This window comes from Festucalex cinctus, chromosome 1 (genome assembly GCF_051991245.1).
Source record: "Festucalex cinctus isolate MCC-2025b chromosome 1, RoL_Fcin_1.0, whole genome shotgun sequence".
Lineage (NCBI taxonomy): Eukaryota > Metazoa > Chordata > Actinopteri > Syngnathiformes > Syngnathidae > Festucalex > Festucalex cinctus.
The window spans coordinates 11,721,613-11,749,191 of NC_135411.1; the positions used below are offsets into that span (position 1 = coordinate 11,721,613).

Below are 27,579 nucleotides of genomic sequence, written 5' to 3' on the forward strand. Positions count from 1 at the left end.
ATTTGTAACTATAACTAATTACATTTTTAAAGTAACTTGCCCAACACTGGTCATTTTGAAGAATCATACGGCCGTTTATAGATCTGTTATAAAAAGTGTTCAGAGAAAAAACAAATCAGTCAACTAATTATTTAAATTTTCCTCGATGCTTCTGACTCTGGGAACACTCCTTATGTTTTTGTTTGAAATTAAAACTATATAAGTAAAAATTTTAATATTTCAGATAATTTGAAATTTAAAAAAAGACTTTACTGTAGCAAACAAAAGGTAGCTATTTACTGAAGTTTTTATTTAACTTTTGAAGACATGCTGGAAGATCCCTAAACTTTTTCTTAGATTGACAAAGATGTCAATTGACTAAGACTGTTTTTCAAATGCCAATATTATATGTCTTACAAATGCAATGATGCCATCTCGTGGCAGAGAAATGACCAACATAAATCACACTTGTTTTTACAGTACAATACATATTTCTTTTTAATTTTAACTGAATTTTATTATTATGAAATTACTGTATCATTGATTAAAATATGCAGCCATATTTCTATTAGTTTAACATTCTTTTGTCTCCCACTTTTATGTTAACAAGAATATGAAAACTTAGGGAAAATAAATATTTTATTGTACATTTCATTGTACATTTAGAACAGGAATAGAGTGATTAATCATGAGTTAACTATTGAAGTCATGCGATTAATTACGATGAAAAAAAAAATGTAATCGCCTGACACCCCTACTTCTAACTGAAAATATTTTGGCTAGTATTTGACTCTCCAAAACTAGGAATTTTTTTTTTCCCAGCAAGTCAGGCAGCAAACTAGTCGGGCCTGAATCAAAATCACCATTTCCTGTGTGAACTGACGTTTTCTTTACATTCTGTTCAAATTTTAAACAACCAATTTAGGCAACAGTCAGTGCCATGCTATTCTTAATTTCTTATTCTTTCAGCTCAATAAGCCCCCACATTCGATTCCTACAACAAGCAGTTTAAGTGGAAAACCGCTCGTGCCAACACAACATTTCATGTTCATCGGCTGACCCTCTCAACGATATTAAAAAAAAAAAAAAAAAAAAGTCGATCAATTGATCCCGAGGAGACGGCTTAGTCACGTGCGTGTGTTTGGCTGGACGGTCAGCGCGATGCGTGCACGTCTGGTGAGCAAACAGAGGCTCGGCTTTAATTGAGACGCTGAGGAGTAGCGGCACCGCGCTAATGAACAGCTAATTATGCAACTCCCAGCACCCCCCGAGCAGCTTGTGAATGCATTAAGGCCTCCTCTTCAATAAACAACAAATACAAACAAAAAAGCTTCACACTTTACTTTATTATTATTATTATTATTATTATTATTATTAAAGTACGGTAGTGTAGGCAATCACCATTCACGCACGCAAGCAACCCCATGCCGGCGCCAAATTGCTAACGATTGAGCATCAGTCAATCGTTAACCTCCAGGGTGGCGCTAAGTGCTCGTGGCCTTGCAAATCCGCCGGCCGGAGGAACACAGCGACAAAATGTGCCCGCACATGTCAGATAATCCATTGAGTTATTTATTTTTTATTTTTTTATTTATTTATCATCCTGCAGCCCGATTAATTGCTTCTGCCACACAGATGGAAGAGGGAGCATGACGACGCATGCCGCGGCATCCCTGACCGTGCGCGCCCGCACACACGCGCAGGTTTGATATGCAGGTGGAAACGTGTAGACGCAACCAAAAGAAAAATAATTAAGATATGTACATTTTGTTTCATTGTTCACACATACCATTTAGGCAACAACCTAGTCGGGCCTGAATGAAAAGTACCCTCGTCATGCTCATTTAAGCCAATTAGCTCGAACTGGATCAAACACTCGCTTGCCGTTTACTTTTGGGTTGGTTTGTGAAACAGCCCGTTAAGGCAGCAAACTAGATGGGCCTGAAACAAAAGTTCATGTTCATTTTCATCTGAAAGCTTTTGCACTAAAATGTTCACACAAATACTCACTTCCTGTTCACTTTTTTTTTTTTTTTTTTACTAGGCCTATTAGTCACTTCTACTAGTCTTTTTGTTCATGCAGCAAACTAGTCGGGTCTGAAAAAAAGGGAGTTTCTGCCATTTTCAAATTTTTCCTTTTACTGTTGTTTAAATTGTTGACTTTACTTCCTGTTTACGTTTCTATTCCTACAGCAGCCTGTTTAGCCATGAAAAAAAAAAAAAAAGTTGGGTCTGAATCAAAAGTGGCTGCTGACATGTTTCCCCCCGTTTACAGATTGTTCTTGCACCAATCTTCACTCCTCCGATAACCTCAGTTGTTATTTTAAACCCGCTCCTTTACGCAGCCCACTAGTCGGGCCTGACTCAAAGGTGTCCTCTTCAATGACATTTTTCATTTTGTTGAATATTTTTCAGCACCAAACTTCAGTCATGTCACGTTTAAGTTGTGATTTTTAAAACAGCCCGTTTAGGCAACTAACTAGTTCAGCCTGAATCAGAAGGATGCCATATTCATTTTTTTTCCTTTTGGCACCAAATTTCACTTCCTACTCATTTACTTCATGTTTGGATTTTCAAGACTGCTTGTTTAGGCTGCACACGAGTTGGGACTGAATCAAAAGTTCCCATATCATTCCAGATCATACTTCATTTACATTTGTGATTGGATTATTATTGTTATCCATCCATCCATCCATCCATCCATTTTCTTGACCGCTTATTTCTCACAAGGGTAGCGGGGGTGCTGGAGTCTATCTCAGTTGGCTCTGGGGTACAACCTGGACTGGTTGCCAGCCAATCGCAGGGCACACAGAGACGAACAACCAACCACACTCACAAGCACACCTAGGGACAATTCGGAACGTCCAATTAACCTGCCATGCATGTCTTTGGAATGTGGGAGGAGACCGGAGTACCCGGAGAAGACCCACGCGGGCACGGGGAGAACATGCAAACTCAGCCCAGGAAGGCCGAAGCCTGGACTCGAACCAGAGTCCTCAGAACTGGGAGGCGGACGTGCTAACCTGCTAACCACTCGACCACCTCTCTATTACCGCTCTATTATTATTATTATTATTATTATTTATTTTTTTTAACCTGTGGCAACAAATCTTCACTCTCAACCCATTTACAGTGTGCATCCATTTTTGAAACAGCCCCATTTGGGCGGCATACTAGTCGGGCCTGAATTAAAAATCTTCTTACCTTGAGTGGCGATGTAGTGATTTGGCCTGTGGTAACCCTGCAAAAAAAAAAGATAAAAGAAAGGAGAAGGACAACATAAGAAAAACGATTCTCTGTTGGCACATCAAAAATGACGCAAGATGAAAGAAAAATGTGTTTTTATTTTTGGACGCGGACATCTACACACCGATCATGAATGTGTGACACGCGCACGCACGCACACCTCTGGAGCGAGGCGCCAAAGTGTCGATAATCCCCGCGATACGACTAACAGCATCCGTCTTCGCAACGGGCTTCCAGTCCGCCGGATTACGCTTAATCCCTTCAAGTTGCGCTTGCCCAATTCCTTGTCTTCTCCCCGGAGACGCCAGGCGGGAAACAAAACATCAGGAGGACTTAAAGGCTTCCTTCCCCCATCATCATCATCATCATCATCGCCACCTTCCTCCCTCATATTCAATTGAGTCCGGACTCTGACAAACGCAAAAACGACGCCTCCCTCGCTCTCCTCCATTTTTAATGACTCCTTTATCTTGTTTGTGCTTTCATGTGACGTCCTGTCAGGCAGCGTTTGCCGCATTCGACGCTTGTCAGGTGAGGAAATGGACGTTGAAGAAGAAGAAGAAGGTCAAGAGTGGAATAAATCACGTGTCTAAAAAGCGAATAAAACATGCTCGGTGGTTTGTTTGTGTCTCTTTCACGGCTGTGATCATTTACATGTTGTTTTTTTAGTAACGCCACGCGTTCTTGCCAGTTATCAGCGCGGCCTGTCTGAAACGTTCAGCAGGCGGGAGCGTCCACCCGCAGGCCTTTATTTGTGTTTTCTGACTGAATTAGCACGCGGCCGCTAATGGGAGCTTCAAAGCCGCCACTGTAACTGTAACATGCATCCCACGTTCTCGACAAACACACGCTGGAGGGAAGAGTCGCAATAAGACGACCGCGAATAGCTGCAAAAGTTAAAAGACGACTACATAAGGAATGTAAATTTCAGAAGAGTTGCACTAGTTAAAATAAGACTGTCTTGAATCCTTAAAGGCGCAGTCTGCCATATTCACTCAGGAAAACACACTTTTTAAATACAGGATGTACACACTTTAACGTTCTCTCAGTCTACACATCTGTGTTTATGTTAATCTTTGGTGGTGATTTTGTCCTATACCCCTTAAATACAGGATTTAAACAAACAAGCTACTTCTCAATTTACAGATCTTGGCTTTTCTTCACGTATGGGGGTGATTTTGTCCTAAACCCTCACACCCCCAGCCTGTATTTTGCCATTTTGTGTTTGTTTTGTCAACAGCGGGACGTTTCTGTGGAAAGACAGTGTTTACAACCCTCCAGCCAATCGCAGAGCGGGGGGGGGGTCGCAAACGGGGCCGGGCGAAAGTGTCAGCTGCGACGTCACTCCCGCGGCAATTTGAAAGCACGCACGGATTATTATTATTTTTTTTTTTTACTCACTCACTCACAGACGCTTACGTGTGCGAATGAGTGAGTGAAGAAAAAAAAAATCCGTGCGTGCTTTCGAATTGGCGCGGGAGTGACGTCACGCAGCTGACACGTTCGCCCGGCCCTGTTTGCGACACGCCACCCCCCCGCTCTGCGATTGGCTGGAGGGGTGTAAACACTGTTTTTCCACAAGATCTGTAAATTGAGAAGTAGCTTGTTTGTTTAAATCCTGTATTTAAGGGATTTAGGACAAAATCACCACCAAAGATTAACATAAAAACAGATGTGTAGACTGAGTGAAAGTTAAAGTGTGTACATCCTGTATTTAAAAAGTGCATTTTCCCGAGTGAATCCGGGAGACTGCGCCTTTAAGAGTTGTGCTAGCTAATATAAGACTATCAATAATCTCTAAAAATTCTGCAGATGACCAGAAATCCTTCAAAATTGCAATAATTCAACTACAACTACCTTAAATCCAATAAAAATTTGCACATTCATAAAGTCAACCATAAATCTCCCCGCCCAAAATTTTTTTAGCAGGTTAAAACTAGACAACCATTTATTGCACGAAGAAAAAAAAAAGTACTACAAATCTCCCAAATGTAACTTAACTTGCAAATTATTTGTTTGCTAATGCTAATGAGTAGTGTATTTATTCAAAAACATGTTTTTTTTTCAATTACAACATAATATAATAAATATACCATCATGCTTGGTTTAACGTGAATGTTTTTGCATTTGCCACGACGCATGCTAACACACAAAATCAGGGCGAGGATGCCGTTTATTAGCCTAATGACTCGACATGTTTGGGGGGTACATTGACTCGCTTACTACCGAGCGCTCGTGAAGACCATCATCATTATCATCTGGCGGCTTCCGCGTAATAACAAAAGCAGCGGGGGATGTTGCCCGCACGGGCTTTTTATTGGCGCGTTCTGATGAGATAAAGAGTAACAAAAAACAAAAAAAAAACAAAAACACATCGTTAGCCGTCTGTCTGCACTCTCTTGATTATGCACGTGTTGTCGACTTTAAGTGGGCCCCGGCTTTGTATGGTGCAACATAATGGACCATAAAACCAATAGCGGCCAAAGGTAAATAATTGAAGGCGCACCTTGCGTTATGAATTGATGCGGGGAAGGCGTAACAAGAGATTACAAATGAGCGCGCGGGGCAGGTACATCACCAGGCTATTAGCGGCCCGTCGTCCTCGTGGCGGCGTTTGCGGGGAATCGGGTCATATAAGCCGGTTAGGCTGCTTCCTAACACGCTTCACTTGTCTTTTTAACAACTTTAACGCGGCCTAAAAGACGTGCCGAGACGCTGGAGTCCACGTAAGTGCTGAAATATGAGTGTTGCTTAGCATGCAGGGGATGCCAGCAGGATTGTGTGGTTCAAATTGCACGGTGGAGGTCAAGACATCAGGAGAAAAGATAGCATAAAAAAGCATAAAAGGAAATAACATAAAAAAAAAGAAAATACATACACAGCCAGTCACAGGTTTGAAAACACTTTGTAGTGCTATTGAATGAGAAACTGTGTCCAAACATGACTGGCAGTGTATATAAAAAATATGGATTAAAAAATAAAATATATTTAAAAAAATATTACATTTACAATATTGATTAAAAATACAAAAATACTATTGATATACCCAAATTTAATTCAAACCATTACAAAAAATATCTAAAATTACATAAAACCTTCAGAATAAAAGATACCAATATAAAAACTGGGAAAAAAAAAAAAAAAAAAGATTCAAGAAATAAAACATAAAAATAATATAAAAAATATTACACATAAAATAATATTGGAAACACAAATCTCCCATAAAACAAGGGACCCCCCCCAAAAAAAAAAAAAAAAAAAAAAAATTAAAAATTAAAAATACTTGACTCATTGAGCCATTTTCAGCAGTAAAAAGTTACGTCATTATTTTTCATGTACAAATAGTACCTTTTAAAAAAGTAATTTTTCTACTTTCTGTCGACTAATGATGACATCACCTGTGTTGAGGAAGTAGGTAACGACCAATCATGGCTCAGTTTAGTGACCAAACCCAGAAAACAGGTGAGGCATGATTGGCCGTTACCTACTTCCTCAGCACACGTGATGTCATCATCAGTGGACAGCACTTAGAAAAATGACTTTTTAAAGGCATGAGTTGTACATGAAAAATAATGAAGTCATCAAATTAATTATGGACAAAATATTAACTTATTTACTGTTGAAATTTGTTCAATGAGTCAAGTATCCTTTAAAGTGAATTTCTCTGAAGTAAAGGTTGACTTTTTAAAAATATTTACACAGAAGACACTAGGGATGTAATGATATCCAATCATATCATATTATCACAATATGAAGGTCACAATACGATAATTATCACGATATTGTGGGAGGGTTAGCGATATTTAAAAAAGGTCACAATATTGTAAAAAAAAAAAAAAAGAGCTCATACTAAACACACTTTGATCGCTTCAGAAGCAAATTGCGTTCCCCTAAATCTGACGATTAGCATAGATTTTAAACATAGAAGGCCAAAACATCCCTAATGAAAATTAAATTGCACTAATAAACTAGCCACTAGAGGGTGCTAGAACTGCACAAGTGGAACTCAATGTGACTTTTTTTTTAACAGATGTGTTCCTTTTAAATATTGTGAACATGACGACGACGATATTGTGGCAGTTTTACACGGACGCTATCGGTGACCCTGGCAGATATCACGATATTGCCCTTATCGTTACATCCCTAGAAGACACGGAAAAATCGACAAAACGTCCAAATGTATAAAATAATAAATTTAACATAATAAAATTAAAAAAAGACAAATATGAATATATTAAAAATCTAACAAACATTAAGAAGAAATTATTATTATTATTATTATTTTTATTATTATTATTTTTTTTATATCTCGGCTAACATTGTGCACATAACAAATGCAGAACTCTGGGAAAGGAAGTCACCTTTGTGTCAAGGTCATACAAATTTCTCTTTCTTTGGCTTTTTCTCAACACCATCAACAAGAACAAGCCAAAGAGCATCTTTTTTTCTTGTGTGAGCAAAATTGGAGGCTTTGTGAAGGTTTGGCAAAGAGCGAAAAACTGACTTGTTTTGCTTGTATCGCAGAGGAAGGCTGCTGCTTGACAAGGAGGATTGGTCGCCACAGCAAACGTGGGTGGCGATGATAACCATAGATTGGGAATAGAAAGTGGTGCTGCTTTGTATAATAGTGCTAAAGCAATGAACCATTCGAACACACCTAGTTCATTTCAAACCGTTTTGTGCTCGCATTTTCTGTGTTTGCATGTTATGTGTGGACAAATGTTATTACTGTGTTATTACACAGTACTGTCGAGTGCATTTTTTTCACTTTGGTAGGGAAAGCTAATTTAAGAAAGTATGCATGCAGATATCATTTCCACTAACGACCTAGAATAAAATTGGCTCCCTGCCAGACATACAAAACTTGCCTCTCGATCAAGGTGCATCATTACAACATACTACCTTGACACCGATTCCTATTTAAGATGGATTTTGCGTGATTTTGTGGCATCAGGACACGATAAGTCGTACCGCCATGATTCTTAAAGGGATACTTTACTTATTTAGCCATTTTTGGCGGTCAAACATTAATATTTTGCCAATAATAAATTTTATATTTTCATTATTTTTCATGTACAATTAGTACCTTTAAAAACACATTTTGCAACTTGCTGTCGCCTGAAAATGACATCACAAGGGCTCAGGTAACCAATCACAGCTCAGCTTGTGAATGTCACATGACCAAACCTAGAAATTTGTATTTATCATTATTATTATTATTATTATTGTTATTATTATTCTTATTATTATTATTATTATTATTATTATTAATTCAATCTCTGGTGTAATAACCTTCTTTATTGATTGATTGAATTTTATTCTTTATTTTATTATTATTATTATTATTATTAATTCAATCTCTGGTGTAATAACCTTATTTATTGATAGATTCAATTTTATTATTATTATTATTATTATTAATTCAATCTCTGGTGTATTAACCTTATTTATTGATTGATTGAATTTTTATTTTATTATTATTATTATTATTATTATTATTATTATTAATTCAATCTCTGGTGTGCTAAACTTATTTATTGATTGATTGAATTTTTATTTTATTATTATTATTATTATTATTATTATTGTTATTATTATTATTATTATTATTATTAATTCAATCTCTGGTGTAATAACCTTATTTATTGATTGATTGAATTTTTATTTTATTATTATTATTATTATTATTATTATTATTATTATTATTATCATTATTATTTCAATCTCTGGTGTAATAACCTTATTTATTGATTGATTGAATTATTTTTCTATTTTATTATCTGTTCTCATTGCTGCTGGACATGTACATTTCCCAGAGGGGGTCATCCCAAAGGGATCAATAAAGTCAAGTCTAAGTCTAAATCTAAATCTAATGGGCTAAATAAGTGAAGTATCCCATTAAGTTGGCGTTAAAGCCTTGGTGGAGGTCCTCCCTTCCCCTATTTAGCATCAAGCTCTTTTCCTAGCATGTGTTTGCTCTTCTTCCTCTCAATACGAGTGCTGTCACCATCTGATCTTTATTGCTCTTAATTTAAGTGCACACTGATACAGCAGCTCGCTCCAATGTGCTCAATGTGCGCGTGTGTTTGCGTGCGACCGGTCCCGCTCCCTCGGGCCCCCCCCCCCCCCCGCGACGGCGGCACCGGCACCCTCTCTGCCACCCACCCAGCCACCCCCCGAGAGGAAGCGCGGTGACCTTTTTTTGCGTCGGCGGCGCTGGCTGGTGTGTGCGTGCGTGCGCGCGTGTACTTACATCAACGTAATTTGCATTAATGTAATCGGAGCTCTGTTCGCCCTCCAGGGCCTGCAGCCTGACACGCGAGTGATCGTCTGGAAAAAGAGGCAGCGAGGAAGAAGAAAGCAGCATGGAATTAATGACATTAACCAGGCCACGACATGCTGAGGAAGAGGAGGAGGAGGAGGAGGAGGAGGATGACTGACTTTTCACTCTTGAAGGCTTGCAAGCATAGTTGCCTCCTATTCAAAAGATGTTTTCTCCTTCGCGTACAACGAGCAGCGGGCTGAAACCGACTGATCTGTCGTCAGTTCGACAACTACTTTTCATGAGTGGCCATCCATTTTTTTTTGCAGTGTGTTATATTGTAATTTATCACACTCTATGAATTATTATATTTATGTGTATGTATATAAATGTGGCTTTTAAATTGGGTTTTACTGTATGCTTGATGCTCCTAATGCCCACGTTACAACCAGTTACCTTAAAAAAAGTAATTACAAAAACATAGTTACCTCACAGATTACTTTATTTTAAAAGTAATTTGGTTACTATTAAAGTAAATTTCAATCTAATCTAGTTACTTCCCAGACTAAAAGTAACTTAATTAGATTACAAGTTACTTTAATTGTAACTAAACTAATCTAATTAGTTACTTTTAGTCTGGAAAGTAACTAGATTTAATAGTAATCAAATTACTTTACTACTACTCTATTTTAATTAATTACTTTAATAATAACTAAATAGCTAAATAGTGGGCGGCACGGTGGACGAGTGGTTAGTACGTCCGTCTCCCAGTTCTGAGGACTCCAGTTCGAGTTCAGGCTCGGACCTTCCTGGGTGGAGTTTGCATGTTCTACCCGTGCTTGCGTGGGTCTTCTCCGGGTACTCCGGTCTCCTCCCACATTCCAAAGACATGCATGGCAGATTAATTGGGTGCTCCGAATTGTCCCCAGGTGTGCTTGTGAGTGTGGATGCTTGCTGTATGCCCTGCGATTGGCTGGCAACCAGTCCAGGGTGTCCCCCGCCTACTGCCCGAAGCCGGCTGGGATAGGCTCCAGCACCCCCCACGACCCTTGTGAGGAATAAGCGGTCAAGAAAATGGATGGATAGATTGCTAAATAGTAACTAAACTATGACTTTACAGGCTGCTTTATTTTAAGGTAACTAGATTATAAATTACTTTACTAGTAAATACATTACTTTTAAAATGAAGTAATCTATCAAGTTACTTTTTCAAGCAAGTAATCTGTAGTTACTTTTTTTAAGGTAACTGACAACACTGGTGGTAAAGTAACTTGCAATCTAATTTAGTTACTTTTAAAATAAAGTCATCTGTAATGCAACTAAATTAGATATTGTTACTTTTAAAATAAATTAGTCTGTAAAGTAACTAAATTACAACATTTGGTTGTCTTAACATAAAAATGACACGGTTTTGCCACTTAAGTGCCATGGCAAGTGTGTTTTTAACTGACATTTATGTATAACGTCGCCTTTTTGACTACCCTTAATTAACTCGATTCAATTACGATTTTTGGGTCTACGATTCGATTGAGAATCGATTTTTGATTCTCGATTCAAATGATTTTCGATTCAAAATTATTTGATTGACAAATGATTTCTGCTTCAATTTACAGATATGCACAACATTGTCATGATCTAATCCAGTCAGCTTTGCAAGACAAAATGACAAATAGAGACATTAAAGTGTCTTTTTTTTTTTGTTTAAACATTTATTAATTTTGTATTGTAAGTGCCTTTTTCCACAAAAACAGCATGTGGGCTACAACTGCCTTTTCCCCTTCTTCTTCATTTCTAATTTAAATAAATAAAATCGATTTTGGATGTTAATATCGATTTGGTTCGATTAATAAATGAGAATCTCGATTATTTTATAAATCGATTTTTTTGGCACACCCCTTATATATGTATATGTATATATATATATATATATATATATATATATATATATATATATATATATATATATATTGTGGATTTCACTTAACATGCTAATAAAAAAATGTACATAAAAATAACGTACATTTTTAAATAAAATCGAAAACAATGATAGCTTTTTTTTTTACTTGACATATTAATGTTGTAATGGCAAAAATCAACATTTCAGTGTACAAAAATATAGCGATTAAATTTGATGGGTCTCCTGAACTCTCACAATCTGGTGTGACTTTCTCTTTAAGCTTGAATGCATATGCGCCGCCATCCATGTTTTTTATGTGTTATTAAAGCTACATAACCTTTGTAGACAGCACAGAGTGTGCAATAAACCTTAATATTTCTGTATTTAGCTGACGCAAACTCAAATCAGTGACCGTACTTCCAGCTTGAAAATGCAAATCTATCCGACTGCTTCCTCAAGTGCCGTTTTCTGGAATAGTCAATACGCTGAAAACGATGATGTCACTCCCTCAGGGAATGTGAATTTGAACACTCTCACAGTTTCCTTACATAGTTATTTATTTATTTTTTTTAGTAACTATAGTAACTAGGGGTGTGAATTGCCTAGTACCTGACGATTCGATTCGTATCACGATTCACAGGTCACGATTCGATTCGATACGGATTAATCCCGATACGAATTTATAAGTCGATTGTTGCGATTTTTTTTCATTCAAATTTAGAAAATACTAATCAGTAAGCTTGTAGAGTGTAAGATTTATATGAAAATGTATTATTTATTTATCTGAAATTTCAGTCTTATAGAGGTTGTAATCTGTTTCATGTTTGAACAGCATTAAAATAAAATATTAAGGCTTAATTTTCCGTTCATATAACATTCTTCCATGCTCAAGGTGTGAATCCTAACCCGAAGTCAGACGTTTTGTTGAATATTTTTCCATTAAAAATGGAAGTTTAAAAATCGATTCACACACACACAAAAAAAAAAGAAAAAAAAGGCAATGATGATAAGACGTTGAATCGGTAAGACTACCGAATGAAAAATTCTGAGCTCTTTAAAAAATAAATAAAAATAATAATAATAAATCGATTTTTTTTATTGAATCGATATATCGCCAAATCGATTTTTTTTTAACACCCCTAATAGTAACGTGTTAGATTAGTCGTATAAGCACACATTTTGAAGTAACGCGTTACCGGCATTACTGGTTACAACAATGCTGATTTTGAAGGCCCATACATTTTTGTAGGAATATCTACTAAATTCAAGAAGCATTGTAGCTGAAGCAAGCGCGGGAAGATAAATATGTAACCATGGAGCAGAAAGGTCAAATCTGCTTCGGCTGAGCTGATAATAAAACTCTTTTGTTTCTTATCCTGCATCGCAAAGCCGGTTGCAATAAATCAGCCAGTTGGTGGTCGTGAGGGTGGAGTATTTGGGGGGGTACGCACATGCAATAATGTTCCCGTATCGGTTCTTCATGCGGTTCTCGTCTTTCTTGGCTGAGTCCCATGGCGCCGACTGTCCCTCGAAGAAGCGCTGCAAACAAAGACACGACGGCAGCAGTGAAACATGGCGGCATTGGGAAGCCCTGGAATGCAAAAAGACTAACAGGTAACAGCGTGTAAACAGATGTGCGAGACCGTCATTCAGTGCGGGCTGAATGCTGTAGCTGGAGGTCATGAACAAAAATATTAAAGCACTTTTGATGCGAGATGGTCACATTTTTATGGTATTTTTTTTAATACTGTATTTGTATATCTTCATATGGGGTATATGTCACGGAAAGAGGCGGGACTGTTTTTGCACGTCAGTTTGGTTCCGGTTCGGTGTGCGACGTGTGGGCTGCATTAAAATAATTGTGCTTCCGACTTTGTGCCCCTCGGTTGCGCGTTCGCAACCCGGACCGGAACCAAACTCATGTGCAAAATCGAGTCCCGCCTCTTCCGTGGCATATACCCCATTAAATAACTGAAATAACAGAAGAACGTTGATTTAGTATGTAAACCAAATTTAAAAAAAAAGGTTAAAACAAAAAGTTTCATTTTAATTTTGAGATTGATCTATTTAATTTTGAGAATTTTGAAATGTAATAAGCATATATTGTATTATTTATATATTAAATATCAATATAAATTAACACATTCACTGCCAGCCCAGCAAAAATGCATTGCATCATTTGACGTCTTTTTACGTCAAAGGCAGTGAATGAGTTAAATATTTGAGCTGCATTTAAATAAAAAAAAAATATTCCTTTTAAGAATGAAATTAAAATAAATTAATTCCCAAAATGTATACAAATGAAACAAAAATAAATAAGGATAAATAAAATAAATAATAATAAAATAGAAAATAATGTACAAAATGTGATTAGTAAATCATTTTAGCCATTTCCAAAAAATGGATAACTTATTAAACACTTGTACAATTTATTTCAAGAGAAAAAGAAGGATTATTCTTTGTGTAACTCACTTTGAGTTGAGGAATAAATAGACAATATTTATGACAATTGATATATTTACTTTCATATCAGACGAACGGAAATTACTCAAATGAGCCACAATCAGGAAAATTGACCTTGGACGGATGAACAGTGCTAAATTGCGACGCTTGCCATCTAATGTGGCCAGAATTAAATTTTAATGATCATTTTGAGAATTCACGTGGATGATTTTTTTTTTTTTTCTTTCGAAAATTTAGTCCTCAAACAGTTTTACATAGCAGAATGAAATGAGGTGGATATGTCCATACAAAAAAGTCTCAAGGACCAATGTCCGACATTGAACAGGAAGTCAGCCATTTTTGGCCAGAGGAAGGTATTTCTGATTAATTTAAGACTTTGACGTACTTTGACTGAATCTGACCTGGGAAATTGCTCAAATGGGTCCCAATCAGTCCCCGAATCCAATTTCACTTAGCAACATGAAATTCGGTGGAGATGTCTATAATGACAAGATGTACGGAAAAGTCTCAAGGACCTATGCTTGAACTTGAACTTGAGCAGGAAGTCAGCCATTTTGTCTACAAGCAGACACTTTGGACGAATTGATTCGTACTTTGAATAACTCGAATTTGGGAATTTGTTAAATGGGAAGCAGGTCTCCTGGACCAGTAATTTCCCAACCCTGGTCCTCGGGGCACACTATCCAGCCTGTTTTCCATGTCTCCCGATTCCAACGCAGGTGAGGATCGTTATCAGGCTTCTCCAGAGCTTGCTAAAGAGCTGTCATTGGAATCACCTGCGTTGGCTGGATGGTGTGCCCTGAGGACCAGATTTAAAAAACACTGTCCTAGACAAATGAACTTAACTCATTCACTCCCAGCCATTTTCACAGAAGCAGTCCCGTTCGCTCCCGGCTGTTTTCCTGGATTTTGACTGATTTTGCAAGGCCCACAGAATATTGTGTTCTATTGCTATAAAAGCATGGAACATATCAAAAGAAAGATTAAAGTCTCTTCTTTCATCAGGAAAAAAGTATGTTTCTATCTGTTTCCGTTTTGCAGCACTTAGCATTAGAAGAGAGCTAAGTTTCATCCGTTTTCACAAATCTATTCAAAATTGTAAGTAATTGAGCTTTTTTTTCCTAGATGGCCCTGGTTGATCTCCTTTGCTCTGCTGCCACCTGCTGGCCGTTTGTGTAATAACTACCATTTCTGCAACCGTTCTTTGCAGCTGAGAGGCTGCATCAAAGCCTTCTGTATGCTCGAGCATAAAAACAAAACAAAACGTATAAATACGTCTTTGGGACACTTACATTTAAAAAAAAACGTATTTACACGTTATTGGGAGCAAATGAGTTAACGACATTCCAAAGTTGTTTTTTTCTATCGGAATCTGATGTGGGCGGAGCAAAGCATGAGATTTTTCATAAAAGTATTCCTTTCAAAAGCTTTATTATAGTAGCACATTTGGCACGACACAGGCATCACACATCACATCCATCAAAATGCGTGTGAGGGGGGTGACGGTGAGGTGGGTCACTTGGTTTGGTAAATGCCCTTTTGGTTGTGCATGTGCATCCATTTGTCATCTAATGTACATTTTACATTCTTAAAATAAAAAAATAATAATAATAATAATAAAAAAAAACAGTAGTGGCCTTACCTCGTTAATCTGATCCAAAGTTAAGGTACAAGAAAGAGCATGGGTCAGAGAGAGATATAGTACAAGGTTAAGTCAACAGCACCACACGCTCCAATTCACTCATCAGTAAAGAAGAAGAAAAAGGGCATTCACCTGAGGACACGGTGATGTCATGGTGGAGAGGCGACGTGCAAGCACAGGAGGTAGTGAGGGGTTGTGTGTACAGGGGGGGTTGGGGGGGGGGGCTTCAGTGTGTTTTTTGACATGTGGCGGTAGCAACATGAAACCAAAACATGGCCGGATTGAGCCTGGGGTCATCCCCATGGCGGCGCAATGATCCTCGCGGTACAGGTGGTCACGCGTGCTGTTGAATACTCGATAGGGAATTCATTCAAATACACGATTGTTGTACTTTTGTGCTCGTCCTTTTCCGTAAATATAATTCATTTGGCTGTGATATAGCACAATAGCAGATGTCCATTTAGCTTTATTACACAGCAATCAAACGCGAGAGACGTAGTTTTGAACGCAAAAAAAACAAAATAAAAATACAGAAAAGTTCAGAAGAAAATATATCTAAATAAATTGCATTTGACAGATTTTTCTTTCAAATTACTTTTAGCTTTATTTTGAAGTTATATTTTAATTTAAAGAGATACTTCACTCATTTAGCCCATTATAGCAATAAAAAGTTAATATTTTGTCTATAATTATTCATTATTTTTTACGTTCAATTAGTACCTTTAAAAACACATTTTGCAACTTGCCGTCGACTGAAAATGACATCACAAGGGCTCAGGTAACCAATCACAGCTCACCTGCTTTCTCGGTTTGGTCATGTGACATTCACAAGCTGAGCTGTGATTGGTTACCTGAGCCCTTGTGATGTCATTTTCAGTCGACGGCAAGTTTCAAAATGTGTTTTTAAAGGTACTAATTGTACATGAAAAATAATGGAAAGATCAAATTTTATTGTAGGCAAAATGTTAATGTTTGACTGCCAAAAATGACTAAATAAGTAAAGTATCACTTTAATAACCATTTATGTATAACATGTTAGCAATATTTTTTTTTTAATCTTACTGTCACAATATCAATCAAACATAGCAATGTCGTCAGTATTTTTATTTTTTTTATTTTTTATTTTTTTTCTCCTACAATTCTCGTTCAACCAGGTCTTGGTCAGCCGAAAAAGTTGAATCAAGGGAAATGAACTATATTTGCTCATTTAATGCAATGTGTTTTGTCTTGTTTTCCGAAAACTGTCAAATATATGCTATTAAGTTACTGTATTATTATTACTTCAGAATTTGTAGTTAGATTATTAAAATGTACATAGTGAAAACTGAAGACTATGAACAATGATAAAGCACAATGAGGCATTTATTTTTGTATTGTTTTCAATAATTGATTAATATCCAGTGTCAAGAATTTTGTATTTGTAATTAAAAATATTAGACATTAAAATGTATTTTTTTTAATATACAATTTCCATCTCCCATTACAGGTTTTGCCTGTGAAGACGACATGTAACCATCATGAAAACCGCAGATCTGTCTATGTGAAAAAAATAAAATATTAATTTTCTTAATGAACGACTCACCAATGCTTAACAGAACCACAATAAATTCTCATCTCTGCCAAAGACCGAGCTACAGTGACAACTTTTAAAACATATGGCCAAGTTTTATATGGCGCTGTGGTTTAGTTTGATGTTGTTTTTGAGAGAGATCGGATGATTAAGGCATGTAAGGCGACAGTTCCACAGGGGGAAATGGGAAGAAGGCAGCATTTGACACAAAAGTGCACAACCACCGCTAAGAGCAAAAAAAAAAAAAAAACATCAGACAACAAAAGATGGTGTAAACACGCGAAGACAGGAAAAACATTAACAATTTATCCTAAAAGTGCAGCTGGGAAAAAGCAGGCGAAAAGACAAGACAGATGAAGCGAGGCACGCACGCACGCACGCACACGCACAACACTGACAAAACATCAGATTCACCACATGTCCAGACCCACACGAGTCTTTTTAAATAGCTTCCGTTTCATTTTCATCATTTTGGCCCACATTGAATTTTAGATCCTACTAAAACAACTTTTAAAAAATTATTTTATTTATTTAAAATTTAAAAATTTAAATTAAATTTAAAATTAAAATTTATTTAATTTATTTTAAAATTTTATTTATTTATTTATTTATTTTTTATAATTTCCGTACACGTTTTCTTTTAGAATTTTCTTATAATAATTGTTAAAGAATTGTCTTAATTTTTTTTTTGTAGAACTGCTTCAAGTGAATTTTAATTTTTTAGAATGTAAAATAGATTTTTTAGAAAACAATGTTCCCTCGTTTTCCGCTGGGGTTAGGTTCCAAAAAGTACCCGCAATAAATGAAATCCACGAAGTTGTTGGCTTTATGATTTACATTTATTCAAAAAATTAAATTTAAACCCCTCACCACACAATTTTTACACTTTTCTCATTGAGGCTTTCACATTTTCTCACATTTCTCTTGTTTAAACATTTTTAACGTTCAAATCTTTATAAATTTTATAAAATAGGTACATTACTGTAAAAAAAATACATAAAAAACTGCAACAACAACAACAAAAAATTCGCGAAAAATCCACAAAAAGTGAACCGCAATATAGCGAGGGAACACTGGAATAGTATTACTATTTTTAAATGCACTTTTTGAATTGTGAGTATTGGTTCTTGAATTTTTTTTGTGATTTTTTTTTCCAGAATTTTTTTTTGAAATTTCTTCTTTTTTTTTTTTTCTTTTTTTTTTTTTTTTTTAAGAATGATCATTGATTTTGGAATTTTGGATAAAGGAAGAATTTTCTTACAATAGTTTTTCAAAGTGTTTTTTTTTTTTTCCCTTGATTTCGGTTAGGCGCCTTTTTCACAATTGACTGATCCTGACTTGCCCATTATCGTTTTGGCAGCTTTTCGGCTAATGACTTTTCTGTTATAACAGGGGTGTCCAAACTTTTTCATTTGAGAGCCACATCTAGAAAATCAGAAGGACGCAAGGGCCACATATGTGATGAAGAGAAATTGTGTTTAGTCCTAAAAAGTGTACAAATAATTAATTTGTTCTTTACAGTATATTAAACCAATTTATTTGTAATATGGCAGTAGGGTTATTATAGTTTTGTTGGAATTTTTCATTGTAGTTTTTATTTTGTTTTGATTTTTTTTTCTTTTCTAATTTATTTAGTTTTAATTATTTTTCAGGGTGGTTCTGTTACTTTTTATTAGTTTTAGTTCTTTAATAAATGCTTAGTTTTAGTTTAGTTAGTTTCAGTATTAGTTTTTTTTAATTTTTTTTTATTTTTTTTAATGTGTATTACTCGTGCGCAACACCATGGGCGCGACGTCATTATTCTGGTTTATATCAAAATAAATCGACTAAAAATCCCATTTAAGATCATCCCCAAAGGCTCATGCATTAAATTAATTACCAAAGACTAAAACGAAGGAAATTTTTCCTATAGTTATAGTTCTATTTTAGTTAATTTTGTAAACGTAAAATATAGTTCCAGTTAGTTTTCTTTTTTTTTAAAAAAGCATCTTCGTTTTTGTTTTATTTCCTTAACGAAACTGTTTTTTGAATTTTAGTTTTTTCGTTAGTTTTCGTTAACGAAATTAACCTTTAATAGCACCTGTGTTTTTCAACACCCTCCCTTCTTACTTTGACCATCTCCAAACATTTTTGTTTTTATTTTATTTTAACCGAGTCAAATGCCATTTTTAGCATATGTCGCGGGCCACAAAAAAATGGACGGCGGGCCGCAAATGGCCCCCGGGCCGTAGTTTGGACACCGCTGTGTTAGAATGAACTACGGTGAACTCACAACCTAGTAGAGTTAAGGTCACTTTACCCTGTTGTGTAACTGTACGCTAACATTTTTACAGAGTGAGCTTCATTTCTTGCGAATAACTCCCATCATTTGTTAGCATATCATGATTCTTATTAGGGATGGGCGAGTACCGATACCAGGTATCGGTATCGGGCCGATACTAGCCTTTTTTTTTCAAGTACTCGAGTACTCGTGACGCAGACGAGTACAAGCGACCGATGGCAGAGGGGGAAGACGTGAAGTGAGTCCTCCTTGCCTGTAAGTGGCGCTAGCTAGCTTGCAGCAGTTTTTCACCAAAACTTCACCGGTTTGGAAATACTTCAAAATTGTGAATCTTAAACTAAAAGAGCATTTTTGTGTTTTATTTTGATCGTTAAGACTATTGAAGAGTGACTGTGCTGTTTTTTTTTGTGTCAAAATTAAAGGAAACATATTTGTTTAAAAATATCTTTTAGTGATTTTTTTTATTTGTCAAAATGTACTACTGGTATCGGCAGTTGGTGTTCATATCGGTGAGTACTGAGGGTCTGAGTATCGGTATCAGTATCGGTCTGTAAAAAAGTGGTATCGAACATCCCTAATTCTAAGAATCTGAGTGGGCTTCCTCAAATTTTTTGTACGCTGAGCATGTAAAAAAAAAGTGAAGGTCGGAACGCTCCCTGTAACTGCCTGTGTTGTACTGAGCCATTTATTTATCCATAAAACTTTAAGGATTGTAATTGGATCAATTGATCTTTGTGGCTCCTTTTCCACAAATGACTTTCTTCATGATTTTGATTGGCTAATTTAATCCTTATTGTTTGTTTTTAAACATTTCTTATTGTTTGGGTGCCTACTGCACATCCGACTTCCTTCCCAATTCTGATTCATTGTTGTTTATTGATACAAATGCTTTTTTTTTTTTTTTTTTAAATCCCCATGTGCATGTGGACATGCGGGGCCGACTTTTGGGACACCCGTCCGCCTGCCTACCTCGTACTCCTCCTTGAATCCGTAGCCCTCGGCGCACTTCATCTGCGTGATGTGCTGCAGCAGGTCGGCCACGCGGATGGCCGGGTGCAGCTGGCCGCTCTGGTACGGCACGTCCAGCGCCTCGCGCTTCCTCAGCGAGTGCGACTGCACCAGGCTGCTGGTGTCGCTGCCCATGTTCTGGCTCTCGTCTGCTTCGCAAAGCACAGGGGGAACAAGGCCCGCAAGTCAGCGCCGGTGCAGTACAAAAACAAACAAAAAAAAGGGGGCGACCGGGTGACACGATGCTTGAAAAGCGGTAAATGCTATGTTGTGACAATCTGGGTTGACGCAGATGGTCGCTTATCTCATTTACTGCTCAACATTATGTCACCGGCGACCAGATTGACAAACAACTCTCCAAAACTAGTAATCTGCTTGTAATGGATGGTCACAAACAACACAACGTCATTGAGTAAGAGGATGAGTCATGTGGTGGGAAGGTTCGGGTCCATCTGTCTGCAAACCGAAAGCAAACCATTCCGTCCCGTCCCAGTGTTTTTTTTCTTTCATTTTTAGTCCAATCAGCAAGCCAATTGTTTGGGCCATGTGTCAATCACACAGTTGTCATAGCGATTCATACGATAAACCAATTAAAAAAATTTTTTTTTAAATGTTAACATTTCTTGACAATAACATATATGTGACCTCACTAGTCTAAATATGACATTTTGATCAATATTACATTTGTGGAATATGAATTATGCAACAAAATCCAGCCGCATTTGTCCATCTCAGGGGGAGCCATTTTGCCAAATGCTGTCCACTGAAGATGACATCACAGTTGCTAAGGGCTCAGGCAACGACCAATCGCAGCTCACCTGTTTTTTGAAGCTGAGCTGTGATTGGTTGTTACCTGAGACCTGAACAACATTGATGTCATCTTTAGTCAACAGCAAGTGGCAAAATGGCCGCCCCCTTCAGATGGATAACCAGAATACCATATTTAGACTAGTGGTGCTGCATAGAACATAATTGTCAAGAAATGTTTTGGGGGATTGACTTCCCCTTTTAAAGGTGTGCTTTTCGTCATACAGGAACTAGAAACACTTCCTGCTTCCGTGTTTTATGCTGCCTTCGTGTAGTATCGTAATTAGCGATGTAACGATAACGGCAATATCGTCGTCGTCATGTTCACGATATTTAAAAGGAACACATTTGTTAAATAAAGTAAGGTTGATTTCCATTTGTGCAGTTCTAGCACCCTCTGGTGGCTAGTTTTTTAGTGCAGTTTTCATGAGGGATGTTTTGGCCCTTCTATGTTTAAAATCTACACTAATTGTCAGATGAAGGGGATTGTTATATGCTTGTGAAGCGAGTCAATATGTGGAGGAATTCAATGCGGGCTCTGACATTTTATCGATTTTTCGAGCACACCCCTAACAATCACCCACACAGGCTCATTTTTACGCTTGTACTGTAAAAAAAAAGTTAAGAATGTTAAAATGTTTCCTTCAATTTAAGTGCAGTTTTGTGTTCATCTTTTAAACCAGTCAGTGGCAGACGTGAGGCACAGATGTAGTTGGCGGGGAAGTGTGGGAGGGCGTGCACCCAGAAATATGGAGGAAGGGGATGCGGCGGAGTGGTAGTGAGGCGGAGAGGTTTTTACTGACAAAAAGCATCACACAAACACAACGTCGAGTCCACCCCTAGCTGACCTGATTTTTCGATAAATTAAAGCAAAAGAAGAGAGCCCGGGAGGGAGGCGGAGATGGAGATGAGGATGACGCTGCCGTGAGGCGCTCGGATCATGCTATGCTAATGTTGCTAATGGCGGCGTGGGATGGAGCGGGACTTTGGGTGGGGAGGGGGGAAGGAGGGGGGGGTGAAATGCTGACACTGGTCATGCAAGTGATGTCACAATAGGTCGGAAGCGGTCGCTCGCTGTCCGACCAACCGACCCCGGCCCAACCCAGGGGCCCACATGGGAGAACTTACCATTAATGGGCACTTTTAGCAGATACGTAAAAGGTGACAGATGTGGGAAAGAGTGAGAGAGAGAGAGAGAGGAGGAAGGAGAAACAGAGAGAGAGAGAAAGAGGGGATAAGCAACAATACAGCATGAGAACCTGGCACAGTGTTTGAGTGCTACGCTATCCGCGGACCAGCGTCGGCCCAGTCAGGGTGGGAGGGGATGGGGGAGGGGGGCTGACTGATGGATGGGGGGGCAATTTGCATGACAAAAGTAAAAAAGAGTCAAGGAAGGAAGGAAGTCATGGAATTGAAGAAGGGAGGAGAATATGACACAATTTGGATTGTTAGCATTGTGAAATGGCGTCGCCAATTTAGTAGAAATTCATACAAAAATGGATTTTGAGAGTTGATCAAAAATACACACAACCAATAAAATCGCTTACCCTTACCCACTGTGAAATTTATTTTATTTTATTTATATATTTTTTTAGCATTTTTATTCGTTCAGCATTTTGGCCATATTTGAAGAGATAATGGCAGAATTTGGGATTACTGGAATTGTGAATGGTGATGTTGTGACAATTTAGTAGAACATGAGTAGTAGGAGTAGTAAAATATGTACTATATATTCCAGCATTACCCCGGGTTTTCACCGGATGCGGTTGCGGTGCGGTTGCGGTGCGGTCCGGCGACGCAAGCAATTAGATTCCATTCATTCGAATGGTGCAGTTTACACCGCTTGCGGGTGCGTTGCGTGTCGACTGCGTCTCAGCTGCGGCGTGCCGCAGGCCTTCCGCAAGGATAGACCTATTTTCTATTTTTGCCGGACGCCGCAGCGGTAGGCCTCCGGCAAATGGCAAGCTAGCACAAAACACATCGAGCGGGACAGGAAGATCGAGGCAGTTTCAAAATAAATTTCCGGTTCCCTTTCAGAATAAAACACTCGCCAGCTCCTATTTCGCAAGTTTTTCAGCAAAACGTGACGTGGGCGTCGCCGGGCCATGTGCTCATTCACGGTTTAGACACCAGCGAACATGGACGAGGAGAGGTTTATATTGGAGGTGGAAAACCACAAAATAATATATGACACGGCACATCCTTTTTATAAGGACTGTAATGTATTGTGAGTTTGATGTTCGCGATTGCTTGTTGTGCCCGTCTCGCTTGCCGTACTGAGCGGCAGCCGGACGCGGAAGACAGAAATAAAGAGTGGACCCGCACTGACCCGACTCTCGTTATTAATATACTTTACAAGGACAACCAAAAAAAGGATGCTGCATGGAATCTCATAGCAGAAGAAGAAGAAAAGGTTAAATCAAAAGAAGTCCACCTCTCGTTGTGAAATGCCACATGATCGCGCGCGCGCGGTCCCGCGAGACACGTTGGGAAGCGGGCGGCGACGGAGCTGCCGGACCGCAGCTGTGCGGAGCCGGTGTGGATTGACAAAAAAATTGACCCGTCCGGAGCACGCAGTCAAGACGCACCGCACCGCAACCGCATCCAGTGAAAACCCGGGGTTATTGTTTCTTTTTTTTTTAGCTCGGCATATTGGCCATATTTGGACTTGTTAGTTACTGAGAATGGTGGTGTATCCAAAAAAAAAAAAAAAAAAAAAAGTATAGTATTAATTCAAACATGAATTCAAATGTATTTTTGGCATTAGCGAAAAAAAAATCCCCTTTCAAAATATATATATATTTTATTTTCTGGTCATTTTTTTTCTGAACTTAGATTATCAGCCATTTTATGGTCTTGTGAGACTCTAGTATGAATTCAGAAAAAAAAAATGAAAAATTGAATGAAAACAATTATCCTCTTTCAAATTATAACAATATTTGTTTTAGCATTTTAGCTTAGCATTTTAAATTTAGAATGAATTCATACAAAAATGAATGAAAATAAACATCACCTTTCAAATGATAATTATTTTTTTTTTTTGGGGGGGGGATTTTTGCTTAGCATTTCGGCTATATTGGTTTTGGTTTCACAAATGACAGTCTCAGAGGGGATGTCATGTGACAGCATAATGTTACCTTTTACATTACGAATCATGTCACAACATTTAGTACAATTCGCACAATAATTATGGTGTTTGTTGTGGTAGAAATGGAAAATACTTTTTTTAGTAGGGATGGGCGAGTACCGATACCAGGTATCGGTATCGGGCCGATACCAGCCTTTTTTCAAGTACTTGAGTACTCGTGACGCAGCCGAGTACAAGCGACCGATGGCAGAGGGGGAAGACGTTAAGACGACGACATTTAACTGGCGCTAGCTTGCAGCAGTTTTTCACCAAAACTTCACCGGTTTGGAAATACTTCAAAATTGTGAATCTTAAACTAAAAGAGCATTTTTGTGTTTTATTTTGAGCGTTAAGACTATTGAAGAGTGACTGTGCTGTTTTTTAAAGAAAATATATTTGTTTAAAAATATCTTTTAGTGATTTTTTTTATTTGTCAAAATGTACGACTTGTATCGGCAGTTGGTATCGGTATCGGTGAGTAGTTAGGGTCTGAGTATCGGTATCGGTCTAACAAAAGTGGTATCGAACATCCCTATTTTTTAGCTTAGGATATATTTGCGGAGTTAATGGTGGGATGTGAATTGTTGGAATTGCGCATGGTGGCATCCCAATAAGTTAGTAGCAATTCATAGGAAAATGATGACATTTTGGAGTTAAACAAAAATAAACACCCCTTTCAAATTATAGCAACAAAATATGTTATCAACCCCATTTGTGGATTGTGTTCAACATTAACAATAGTTAACTTGTTTTTGTATGACAGCTAAAAATTATTTCTCCAAAATGTCAGCAGAGTTACTAAAAAATGTCTAATTCTTGACGACCTTAATTTCCTTTATTATTTCGCCGACTGTCAGCGGCGCAACCGCGCGCCAATCGGCCCCCGTCCCGCTTCATTAAAATCTAACGGCGGCATATGGCGGTGATGAAAGCCGCCCCTTTAAGGTACGCGCGCTTGCTAAACTCCGCTTCTCTTTCTTCTGGAGAACTCAAAGTGCGGCGCGACGCCCCCAATTTGTCGTCGTGTGATGCGTTTACGGGGGGCCTGCGCCTTTTTATCATTCCATTTCATCGGCGGAGCGCGGAGCAAAAACACAAACAAGTACGCCGCCGACGGCGCGGGGACGGCGACATTAAAAAGAATAATAGAAGAGGCTCGTCGTGTTGCGGGGGAGCGAGGGGAGGGAGCTAAATGAAGAAGAGGGAGGGGAAGACATGGATGTTTTTTGTTGAAGGGGAAGGTGGTAAAACTTGTTTCCGCCTCCCGAGCTGCATTTATTTTCCTCTAAAAAAAAAAATGCTCAAATGTAACCCCCCACCCACCTCCAAGCCCGCCTCACACACCCGATTCCACACGTCTGTCCATGCACATGACGGGTCAAACACGTATGTGACATCACACGCGGATGGGATGGAGCAAAGCCGGCGCCCGCCACCACCACTGGAGAGACCCTCGTTTGAGCGGGAAGGTGGGCATGAGGATGAAGAGGGGAAGGGGGGAGGGGCGAGCAGGCAGGCAGGGATCAAAAATCAAAGAAATGAAGAAAAAGCCAAAGCGAGCTGAAAGGATGGAGGGAGGAGGTTAGGCGAAGAGGAGAATCTGTGCTTGTCAGTCCTCAAACGTATAAACGAGTCCTCATTTGCAAGTGTGACAACAAAGAAACGAGACTCGCTGCCAACAGGCGAACTGCTCATGTCAAGAAGTTGCGCAACATCTCGCCCTTATTCTGCTTCAGTCACGCGTGTATCGACATCAGTGGTGGATTCATCACACCTGCTTGGAGGTGATCAGGCTACATTGCAAATACACTGTAATCACTTCATACGAACTATGTCGAGCAAAAAAAAAAAGTGGTTGTATGTGCAATATGAATTCACATGTATAACCGAATGTATGGTGTTCCACAGGGCTCAATTCTGGGGCCTCTGCTGTTTTCATTGTATCTGCTGCCCCTCGGTTCCATTTTAAGAAAACAGAGTTTTTTATTATTATTTTTTTTTAATGTATTTTTTTTTTTTTTTAAGTGCTCTATAAATATGTGACTGGCTCTGGCAAAAGGCGCCTCGTGCCAAAAATATCAAAATATATTCATATATTCAAATTCTATTTTTATTGTTGCTACTTACGGTATTTTCTTGCTTAAATGAGATCATATTACCACAATGGGAAATTTGATTTAATAATTTTATGGAAATTAAAAGATTAACGTATTTTCATGACTATAAGGCGCACCTAAAAGCCTTCAATTTTTTTTCAAAAGCTGACCATGCACCTTTAATCCAGTGCGCCTTATATATGGATCAATATTGAGCCGCAACAGGTCCGCTGTCAAGACGCTATCGGTGACTCTGCACGATCGGTGACGCGCATGCGCAGAAGATCCCGCCATCTTGGATCGCTAGCTAATACTAATACTTTCCCTCAGAGAAAATAATAAAACAGCTGTTTATTCATTTTTGGAGTGAATGGAGTTGTCAGAAAGCAGGTTTGTAATCTATTAATAAAGTTTGACTGACCTATCTGACTGTTTTGATGACATTCCCTTTAGCGCAGAACCATCTAATGGATGCATAACGTAACCCCAGCCTCTACTGTAGCGCCTTATATATGGAAAAAGTTTGAAAATATGTCATTTATTGAAGGCGCGCCTTATAGTGCGGAAAATACAGTACTTGCCATTTGGTGTGGTCTGTGACAAATAAGCTGATTGATAATATCATGGATGTTATGTCTCAACTGAGTTTTGTCTCCCACAAAAAACATTCCAGAGTTACGATGAATACTGTCTAATAATTGCTTACACTTTCATACACTTCTCTCTAGTACAGTTTTGAACTTTGTGCTGCTGGGAAATGAAACTAGAGACCTCAAGGAGGCTGTTTGTAGAGAATTTCAAAATCGACATTTTCGTTTCTAACTAAAAAAAATAAAATCCTTCCGACATGTGGACCATTTTGCCGGAGCGGGTCACATATAGAGTTGAGTTGAGTGACTGGCGTCAGTGTCCTAATAGCACATCTGCTGCCGTGCCCAGACTAAGATCAAAAGTCATCATACGCCCGCGTGGGGCCGAGTGTTTGAAAATGAGATGATAGCCAAAATACCTCATTCACTGCCATTGACGGCTATAGACGTCAAAGATCCATTTTAACCGGGCTGGCAGTAAATGTGTTTATATATGTCTTTGGGTCAACGATGTATAAATTTGTCTGATGATGTCCATTTTATTGGACTTTTGGGGATTTTAATTTTGAAATACATTTGAAGGCAGGAGTTTCTATCGTCCTCAAGACAGT

The 27,579-nt window shown here is 38.2% G+C and overlaps 1 protein-coding gene across 7 annotated transcripts in view; it reads right to left on the reverse strand.

Moving 5' to 3' along the window:
- The window catches only part of LOC144015910 (receptor-type tyrosine-protein phosphatase mu), a 267,193-nt gene that overhangs the window by 26,757 nt on the left and 212,857 nt on the right, over window positions 1-27,579 (reverse strand). For 3 of the 7 annotated variants that reach the window (XM_077516393.1, XM_077516421.1, XM_077516384.1), the window contains 5 exons: window positions 22,284-22,295; window positions 20,310-20,500; window positions 12,836-12,923; window positions 9,479-9,555; window positions 3,184-3,220 (listed from right to left, as the gene is read on the reverse strand). In XM_077516393.1, coding sequence (XP_077372519.1) covers window positions 3,184-3,220; window positions 9,479-9,555; window positions 12,836-12,923; window positions 20,310-20,500; window positions 22,284-22,295 — 405 coding nt within the window. Of the gene's footprint in view, window positions 1-3,183; window positions 3,221-9,478; window positions 9,556-12,835; window positions 12,924-15,489; window positions 15,495-20,309; window positions 20,501-22,283; window positions 22,296-27,579 lie in introns of those variants that run through there. The other 4 variants (XM_077516411.1, XM_077516439.1, XM_077516402.1 and 1 more) reach the window with 3 other exon arrangements.